The 10766-nt window shown below is 37.7% G+C and overlaps 1 protein-coding gene across 1 annotated transcript; it reads right to left on the bottom strand.

The window, feature by feature from the left end:
* Positions 1–8143: 8143 nt before the first annotated feature.
* On the bottom strand, positions 8144–9198 carry NEUROG1 (neurogenin 1). The gene is made up of 2 exons (XM_063446185.1): positions 9142–9198; positions 8144–8837 (listed from the first exon to the last, which is right to left on the bottom strand). Exon 2 carries the CDS (start codon positions 8822–8824, stop codon positions 8144–8146), a length of 681 nt encoding a protein of 226 aa, XP_063302255.1. The 5' UTR covers positions 8825–8837; positions 9142–9198.
* Between the last annotated feature and the right edge of the window lie 1568 nt (positions 9199–10766).

Below are 10766 nucleotides of genomic sequence, written 5' to 3'. Positions count from 1 at the left end.
TTATATATTTAATTTGACTTATGGATTATTAGGACTTGTAGCTCTCTTGTGCCAATGAAGACAAATCACTAGAACAGGTGACCTAAGAGTGGTTTATTGGGTTCTGTGCACTCACGCACCTTGTTTAAGGCAGATTTACTCTGTCTACAACTAGTATGGTTCTCTTTACAGTAACCTACCCAATTAGCTTGTTAGATAGACATTATAGTCACCCAGAAGACTTCATATCAGTGAAGGTGCAGTGCAGTACTCCTGCCCTTTTAACCCCACAATGTAAAACACTATAGTTTTTTTTGGAACTGCGATGTTTACATTGCAGGGTTAAGTTCACCTCTAGAGGCTGGCAGTCGCTGGCAGTGTTTGCATTGGCAGTGTAAAGCTTTGTAAGAGAATGTGGAAACTGCCATAGGTAAGCATGTGCATTAGATCACCAAAGCTCCTTTATGAGGAGCTTTGGATTGGACCATCATGAAGAGGAGGACGCCAAGGATTTAAAAAAAATGTATATTGCAATTGAAGCGGTTAGGGGTTGTGTAGATTTAGGGACCAGACGCTATATCATTAGGAACATAGTTTTGTATTGTTACACTGTTATAGTGTTCCTTTAAGAGCAGCATATGTGGCCGAAATAATGGAACAAAAGATAATTAAAAAAATTGCATGTCAAAAAAGTTATAAATTGATTTGCATGTCAATGAGTGAAATACTAATCTCCGCTCATTACCTGTATAAAAGACATCCATCCACAGAAGCAATCAATCAATCAATCAGATTCCAAACTCTCCATCATGGCCAAAACCAAAGAGCTGTCCAAGGATGTCAGGGACAAGTTGTAGACTTACACAAGGCTGGATTGGGCTAAAAGACCATCGCCAAACAGCTTAGTGAGAAGGTGACAACAGTTGGTGCGATTATTCCCAAATGGAAGAAACACAAAATAACTGCCAGTCTCTCTCGGTCTGGTGTTCCATGCAAGATCTCACATGGTGGAGTTTCAATGATCATCAGAACAGTGAGGAATCAGCCCAGAACTACATGGGATGATCTCAAGACAGCTGTGACCATAGTCTCCAAGAAAACAATTGGTAACACACTACGCTGTGGAGGACTGAAATACTACAGTGAAAGCAAGGTTCTCCTGCTCAAGAAAGCACATGTACAGGCCCGTCTGAAGTTTGCCAATGAACATCTGAATGATTCAGAGGTGAACTGGGGGAAAGTGTTGTGGTCAGATGAGACCAAAATTAAGCTCTTTGGCATCAACTCAACTCGCCGTGTTTCTATGATCCCAAGAACACCATACCCACCATTAAACATGGAGGTGGAAACATTATGCTTTGGGGGTGTTTTTCTGCTAAGGGGACAGGGCAACTGCACTGCATCAAAGGGACGATGGACTGGGCCATGTACCATGTATTTGTGGGTGAGAACCTCCTTCCCTCAGCCAGGGCATTGAAAATGGGTCGTGAATGGATATTTCAACATGACAAGGATCCAAAACACACAGCCAAGGCAACAAAGGAGTGTCTCAAGAAGAAGCACAGTAAGGTCCTGGAGTGGCCTACCCAGTCTCCAGACATTAATGCATAGAAAATTTGTGGAGGGAGCTGAAGGTTCGAGTTGCCAAACATCAGCCTTGTAGATTATCTGCAAAGAGTGGGACATAATCCCTCCTGAGATGTGTGAACACCTGGTGGCCAACTACAAGAAACATCTGACCTCTGTGACTGCCTACAAGCGTTTTGCCACAAAGTACTAAATCGAAGCGGTCAAATACTAATTTCACTCATTGACATGCAAATCAATTTATACTTTTTTTGACATGCGTTTTTCAGGATTTTTTTTTTTTTTTTTTTTTTTGTTATTCTGTCTCTCACTGTTAAAATACACCTACCATTGGAATTAACGACTGATCATTCCTTTGTCAGTGGGCAAACATTCAAAATCAGTAGGGGCATCAAATACTTTTTTTCCCTCACTGTACCTAGCACCAACCAGTTCCTACATAAATCATGCACAAGTTTGGATCGATAAATTATATACAGACAATCATACACACATGGTCCATGGACTACACAGGTGCACATACAGAAATAACATATGCAGTCACGTTTCTATGACATCTACACCTTTAGGGTGGTTTACGTTACTTGTAATGGGAAGTGTGTCCCCCATAATCTGCAGTAATATGGTTAATCATTAATAGTGACTAAATTTCTCTAGATTTGTGAGAACTATTTTTCCTGTGATGCCTTTTATTGTAAAAGGGGTGGAGCATGTCATAGGAGCAGAGGGAAAAGGAACAAGATGCCAATGTATCTACATCCAAATACACATTAAAATGTCCTGCACCCAGGTGTCTGTGACCCTTGGCTCACCCCTGACCACTAAAATATCAGACAAGAGCATCATCTAGAGGAGGTCATTCTGGCAGAAATGACAAAGATGGCTTTTGAGACTAAATGGAATAAATCCACTTTCTGCAATCCATCATGTTGGGGTTTCTAAGAGTCCTAGAAGCTTTATTTGGCATTGTAAGTCATAAACTTATCCGTTGAAACTTCCATCCATCTGTCCACTCAAAAAAAGACTATAAATAACTATAATCCCTTGAGGTGAGTCTACTATGAAGACATCCAGCTCCTGTATTACGTTCTTGTGTCCAATTGCAGACCAGCAGACAAATCAGCTGAATGGAATGTTTTTGTGGTTCTCCAAACAATTCTAGTGCACAGGAAGAAACTGACACTCCATTCTCTTCATTCAACCCATCTGCTATGGTGAGGGAATTTTTACAGCATTCCAGACAATCACAATCCAATTGTATTGCTCCATTCATTTCCTTTTGCCATCAGAGAGAGTCAAAGTAATGCAACTGTCTAGAACATTGCTCATTCAGTCTTTCAAGACCCCCTCTATAAAGCCATTTGTTCCACAACAAAACCATTTACATACAGTACGATGACTTATTTGTTTGCAAAAAATATAATGTTTATTTTATCTTCATATTAGTACATTTTATAGTTGAGCATTTGAGATTTTCTTTATTGGATCATATTTATAGAAGAAAAGAACAAGACTCATTGGCATCATTGGAGCGTGGTGCATTATTTAAGATTTGTAGATAATAGATCTGGAGTGTGTCTGTGTGTGAGTGAAAACGTGATGTGCAGCAAATTGAAGGAGGAAAAAGCAAAACAAAAAACTGGAAAAACTGGAAATAATAATCCCCAATTTGAACATTACATTTTGGTATACTAGGAAGCTCTAGAAACACATTTCCCTCAAAAACTTTGTTTTTGTGTGTTTAGTGAGCCAAACGAATAAGGTACCAATTGCCCTTCATTTCAAAGACCTTATTTAATGAAAGTATTGAATAACTCCGCCACACACGTGAGGTAAGGGTACAGTAGAAATAGTCAGCCTTTTATGAGTTATTAAAAAAAATCTTCTCCACAAGCACAATGTTGCTTTAATAACTGCTTATCCTGAAGAAGGGGTGAATGAAAGGTAGATCCCAAGATGTATTAAAAAGACAGCTTTGTCATTTTAAAGGCATTTTGATGGCATGCAAAGCATCATGAAAGTTTTAGTTCGACAACATCTGGGGATCTACCTTTTGGGCACCCCTATACTGAAGCCTATAATTTGTGAAGAGAGAAGAAGTGATATTACCCTAGCACATTTAGCTATAAAATGAACCATATGCACATGGGGTGGGGCAGTAGGAAGGCTATTTATCATGTCCCCCTGGTTTATAGGGATTGTTAGCTGCTTAGGCTTGCTTTTTGTGGCCTTTTGTGTTGCTTATATGATGTGGGGGCAAGGGAGAAAGCTATAATAGAGGATATGTCCCTACTTAGATGCAGTGCTGAGAGTTGGAATTTATACTAGTTAGTTTTTCAAGCTGGAGGATCAACCAAAACTTTCTAATTATATTAACCAAACCCCAGGGAATACGGATTTGGGAAATAGTAGAATCTATTAGACAGGTTCTTCATAATTAAAGGATCACTATTGTGTCAGGAAAACAAATTGGTTTTCCTGACACTATAGTACCCTGAGGGTGCCCTCACCCTCAGGGTCCCCCTCCCTTCTTCCACTGCCGAGCTCCCTTACCTCTCCTCCCCCGCTGACGTCAGCTCCCCCTTCTGACGTCAGCAGAGCGGAATGCGCATGTGCGGCAGTGCCGTGCGCGCATTCAAAGTGTCCATAAAAGTGTCCATGTTCAATGCTTTCCTATGGACGCTCTGCGTGATGGAGGCGTTAAATGCCTCCAGCGTCGCAGATGCACCTCTCGTGGCTGTCCGGAAGACAGCCACTAGAGGCTGGCTTAACCCCAAATGTAAACATAGCAGTTTCTCTGAAACTGCTATGTTTACAGCAGGCAGGGTTAACCCTAGAGGGACCTGGCACCCAGACCACTTCATTGAGCTGTAGTGGTCTGGGTGACTATAGTGTCCCTTTATTACTGCAGACCCCAATATTTAATAACATTTTCCTTGTCCAACAGATTACAAATGGGAAGGAATATGTGGGAATCTGTAGGCACACTTGCATAACATCATTAACTTTCACCCAAACTCTAAGCATCCACTTTAACCTGAAGTTGTTAAGCCATTATGTGGATAATGTATGAACTTTCCATATTAATTATTTAGGCTATCTTACATTAATTTGCATTTCTTTGTACTTGCTTGTTTGCTTTTCTTTTCACGGATATTATCTAACATTTTGCAACTTCATATATGTTTGCGGGTTAATAGTATCACTACATCTTTGTTATGCTGTTTTTTGTGTTAGAAATAAATGTGTAAAAAAAGTTTGACAATTATATGGATTGATTGTGGGACGGATGGATGGATGGATGGAAAGATGGGCAGACAAGCATAAAAAAGATAGATAGATAGATAGATAGATAGATAGATAGATAGATAGATAGATAGATAGATAGATAGATAGATAGAAGAAAAAATGCAGGGCAACCTTTTAATAAAGTGTTTCCTTTCCACTGTTTTAACCCCTTAAGGACACATGACATGTGTGACATGTCATGATTCCCTTTTATTCCAGAAGTTTGGTCCTTAAGGGGTTAAACCCCTAACCTCCTCTGAAAATATAGCTAAGCAGGGAACCACTCTTTGCATGGCCATTAGATTATATATATATATATTTATTTAAATATTTCCAAATTCATAAAAAAAAATGTAAAAGAAAATACAGTGAGCCTTCATCTGAATTTGATATCAAAAGTATAGATTTCATGTTTTAGAAGTATTTGAAATAATTCAGTTTGCATTTAAATTTCATCTCAATTGCCTTTTGTAAATGCTAAAAAAAAAGGTAATTTGGGTCAAATCTGAAAATAGTTAGTACTTCAAAAATATATAATAGCTCTATTCAGAACTGATGTTACTACAAGTAACGTGTTATCATAGAAGGATGTACCTTTATGAGTAAATTCAGAAATGATTGGCCAACGTTTTGCCAAGTATAATATGATTCCTCTTTAAAATGCATTCTATCCCCTTTGTTGAATTGGGTTGAAATATTCTTTAAAACACTTTTTAAGATACAACAAAACAAATATATTCATAAGTAATGTATCAATACATTCTTATAAGCAATTCACCCTGCACCATATAGATTTTACCCCAAAGAGGATTGAAAAGGTTAGAGCCATTGGACTACCTGATTGAATGGCTAATCTTTTACCCTTTAGCTTTAGTTGCACTTGTCTGCATACAGCTGGTATTTTGGGATGAAATTGGATTGAGTTTTGCTTCCAGCAGGAAGCTGGAGCATTTTTGTGGAGTTTGTTTCATGTCGTGCTTCTCCTAAGAGCTTAAATCAAAAGCGACTGCCTCTATCCCAGACACGTGCACCTACAGACCATTGCCTGGACCCCTTGCTGGAATCACAAATAGAGGATTTACCCTCTGCTATAGAAGCGGGATAAGCCCCACAGCAATAGAACCCAAGTGAATCATTTCCAAGAGACCTCATAGAGAATGAAAAAAGAGACATGCTGCATGCCGTGGGTGTGGTAGCATTCATATTATAAAGAAAGCCAAGAAAACATACGCTTTGGCGTTTTTATAAAGTATTCAATTTGGGATAATTACTTCCTGTTAAACATTGGCCAGATTTGATTTTTTTTAAGGTATGACATATTTAGCTTTAATTCACTTACAAACAAAACACTAAACTACTCTTATCTGTCTGTCTGTCTGTAGTTTCATGTGTGTCTGTATGTTACGCTATCTATCTATGGATCTATCTATTTATTTATTTATCTATCATCTGTCTATCTCTCTCTCTCTCTAACTCGACAATGCATATTAATCTATCTGCCTGTATGTTTACCTTTAACCTTCCTTAATTTCAAATAAGAAATACTGTTATCTGGGATAGCAATAGATAGATAGATAGATAGATAGATAGATAGATAGATAGATAAATTATTGATTTTTATATATAATTATACACTCATTTGTATGCTTACCTTATAGACTGCATGACGTGATATAAAATAATTATTCTGATATATATATATATATATATATATATATATGCTGTTACAAACAGTTATTTAGTACACCCAAACCACCCACTAAGAGAAGCAATAAATTAATAATTGACTGGTGAACGCTGGGAGTTATTTACAAACAGTTTGTACTGCACGTGTAGCCTGAACTGTATATGTTTTTATTGCTTTGTGTTTTATTGTGCAGTTTTCCTCCTTGTATCTCTTTTACAACCTCTCCTTTTTTTGTGGGGTTTTTTTCCCCAGGAGTTTCAGTATAAACGGTACTGTGTATCATAAATCGTACTTAAGTTACTATATTTATTTAATTTGCGGAATGCAATTTCTATTGATGAGAACGTGATATAATGACTTACAGTACAACTTTGAGATAAAACATCCAAAACTGAGTAATGTCTAGTCTGTTTTCAGTTTTTCTGGTCCTATTGCAGCATTTACCCTCCATACAAGTGTTTCATGCATCCACCTGTCAGCTCCAACTTCCTACCCAACTGTCACTTTTATTGATCCATTTAATCCCCTTTTCTTAGGAAATCTGTTCAGGCTAATGTGTAGTTACCATAAAAAGAAAACCGAAAGAACTCAAATCAGTGGAGAAAAGAAAATCCACTAATCTTCCATGAATGGCCAAAGTACCTAAACAGGTAGAACCAATCTGAAAAAAACAAGGCTCTATTCACTAAAAAGTGAGCTGTGAGGGTTGCCCACCTCCCTTTAACATGTAGATCACAAGAGCCCAGCTGGAAATAAATCTTCAACTTACTTTGCAAATAGAGTGAAATAATCAGAACTCGCTGTTTAGTGAATAACCCCCCCCCCCAAACACACACACACACCCATCATCCTTGACCACAATGTGTGTATGCATACAAAATAAGCAATATAAAATACTAACATATATTTTTAGTAATACCACAGGAAGAGACAGGATATAAAAATGTAGAAAATTTTATTTTTGTCATCTGGAATACAAAACAATTTTTGAAAAGTAGATAATAGAATAGAATATCTTATATATACAAAAAAAATACAATTTTCATATCAATGAAGCATTTATAATAAATTAAAGTAGCATCAGCTTTCCCCCCTCCTGTCTGGACACAATTTGTCCACAGAACCCAGTACTACTCTATAGAATGATAGCAGCACTGGATGTGAAGATAAATAATGTATGAGTTCAGCTTCCCTTGTCTTCTTTTCAAGCCTTTTCTTTGAGTTGTCAGGGCATCCAAACCAAATTGTCATGCTCATTTTTCTTCGTGAACGTTTTACAAATTGTAAAATTGACTTTTCACCTAGGCTGCACCAGAAAATGGGACTAGTTATTTTTTTTTTTTTTTTTGTTTTGTTTTTTAAGGCATCATTTTCTTGGGAGAGGCACTAGTCCATTTTTTTTCAGAAAAGGTATAAAGAAGAATTTGTGGAACTCAGAAAGTGCAAAAATATGGATACAATTCATACAATTCAGTTCAGTATTATCTGAGTATATAATTTAGGGTGTCACCCTTCACCTCTAAGTTCCTATGTGTGTACTCAGTTCACATAGTTAATACAGAAATAAGGCTGATGTATTAAGGCACTAACTCTATATGTATCCTATACCTGGTTATATTGTAGAAACCAAGAAGAATGCTGGATCATGTTATGTGGGAAGGAGTGGAGAGAAAACATGTTATCTGTATGTCCATAATAGCAGTCTTCAGATGTGGCTGGACTGCTTGGGTTGGAGGTGCAGGCAGACACTGAATACGATGAGGAGTTTGGAGATGCTGAGGACATCCAAGAACCTGCATCACTCCCAGGACTTGATGGAGCTGCTGGACTCATGACACAATGTTGCACTGGTTCACCGCTAGGCTTGTCTTTGGACTGATCAGCCATCCTCAGGGTTTCAGAAAGAGCCCAGATGTAATTATGGGCAAATCGAAGAGTTTCAATTTTGGTCAGTTTGGTGTCATCTGGAAAGCTCGGTAGAATGCTTCTCAATTCATCCAGAGCTGAGTTCAGGTTATGCATCCTGTTCCTCTCTCTGTCATTAGCTTTGACTCTTCTGGTTTTTTTAATGGTGTGCAGTACACCGTCATTTTTCACTCTGGTTCTGCCTCTTCTCTTTCTCTTTTCCTTCTCTTCCTCGCATTTTTCTGGAGTTTGAGTGGGCGAGGTTACATGTCCAGATGTGTAAGAAGAAGGCGTGTGGAAGCTGGCAGAGTCCTCATCATCTGATGGAGAGTAAGACATCTGGCTGCAGGTATCATAGTCAGAGAACGCTCTGTCCATGTTGGAAGATATTCTGTGGACAAAAAGTAGCACATTTTAGAAAGTGTAACTTATTTGGCACAATAAGAACTTAAACTGTAACAAAGTACGATGGGACAGATAAATGAAAACAAGTCACCGATTGATGCAATTTTAGTGCAAGAAAATATTGTTAAAATCTAACTATGGGTTATCCAAATAAATACACAATGCAATCGATGATGATAGATAGATGCTAACATATGACAGTATTCAAGAAAGCAAGACAACAAGTTAAAATGGACTGTAGATCCTGTTCACGTGTCTTGTATAGAGCAAGAAGTTTTCTTGATACTTACAGTCAGGTAAAGTGAAGCAGAAAAAAAAAATCAGAATAACTTGTGATCCTCTTGACCTTAAAGGGACACGCGACTGCTCTTGTCTTTGAAGTGATCAAGTGATCTCTGCTGCTATGAGCTCGTGTGAGCAGTGAGTTTGGCACACGACTGGCCTCAGACACCTTATATACAGTGTAAGACAATAGCAAAGCCCCCCTGCTTCTCCTCCCCCCCCCCCCCCCCCCACTCCCCCCAACCCCTTCCGAACTGAAGGATGAATGAAGTAAGGCATCAGGTCTGCCCCGTGCTGCACTCACTCTGCTTTGCATAATTTATGTTCCCAGTGTAGTGTCCATTCTCCCCTGGGAGTGTGCCTTTAATTACAATCGGCCAATCGCAGGAGAGGGCCTATCTGTGACACGTGAGCTTGCGTTGGTCTAAGCCTACTTGTTTGAGCTTCATTAGTCTATTAAAAAGAGAAGGAATGGAGAGAAAGATAGAAAGAAAACAAGAACAAAGTGATTAGCCTCGAGGGCAGAGGCACGTTCCAAAAAAAAAAAAAAAAAAGTTTGGGAGGTGAGAGAGGGATTTCTAGAAAAAGATAAAAAAAAAATAAAACAGTTTATGTACCATGACTGTCAAATAAACCCATGCTTAAATTATTTTTTTTCTACATATCTCTTTTCTGACCTTTCTTTTTCCACAACATTCATCATTTGCTTAATACTATTTTACTGACTTGAGCTGATCAACTATGTAAAGAGCAGAACTGTTTTGACAATAAAGTGCAAAAGAAAACAGTAGTTAGTGTAATTTTCTTTTTCGAATCTTATTATTATTATTATTAATATTATTTATTTCAGCTCTATAAGGTGAAAACTAAAATACTTCACAAGCATTGCTTATGAACCCTACAAGTTGTGTTAGTCATTGTAAACAGGGAATTAAAGCATATCTTTAAATGTTTGTAAATATATAAAATACCTGGCTTTATAAAACTTTTTTCCTAAGTTGAATTTTTCTTGTTAGGAGAAACACAGCTGCATTAGGTTTCCAGTAATTTTTGTCCAAATCCAAATTCTTGGTCACAAGTAAAATTCAGGGGAATGTCAATTAAATAGTAAACTGTGTATAGTGGACACACATCTTTAAATAAAATAGGGTAAAAGTACAGTTTCTTTGTGATTTCACAAGGAAACAACAAAACATTGTTTACTTAATAATATAGAATTAACAATCCTCTTATGAATAATTCATCTGTGATTTTTGTTCTTACTGATGCAATAAAGATCAGAACTATTTTGGCATTTGTACTCTCTCATAAGTTCACTGTATTTTAATAAACATATACGGTTATTGATGCAGTATTTATTTCCATATAGCCACTAATTGAATATAGCTTGAATAGAAATCCAATACTTTACACAATCCTTGAAATTAGTTTGTGTTTTGTCCCAAAGGCTTAAAGGGACACTCCAGGCACGTCTGCTCATTGGAGTGGTCTGGGTGCCAACTCCTATCACCCTTAACCATTCAAGTGTAATTATTGCAGTTTTTATAAACTGCAATAATTACCTTGCAGGGTTAAGTCCTCCTCTAGTGGCTGTCTATCAGACAGCCACTAGAGGGACTTCTGTGTTCTTAGA

Source organism: Pelobates fuscus, chromosome 3 (genome assembly GCF_036172605.1).
Source record: "Pelobates fuscus isolate aPelFus1 chromosome 3, aPelFus1.pri, whole genome shotgun sequence".
In the NCBI taxonomy this organism is placed as follows: domain Eukaryota; kingdom Metazoa; phylum Chordata; class Amphibia; order Anura; family Pelobatidae; genus Pelobates; species Pelobates fuscus.
This window is presented reverse-complemented; position numbering and strand designations above follow the sequence as displayed.

What these genes read in the sequence shown, in the direction of transcription:
- NEUROG1 (XM_063446185.1), bottom strand. Translation starts at nt 8,824, where the DNA reads ATGGACAGAGCGTTCTCTGACTATGATACCTGCAGCCAGATGTCTTAC.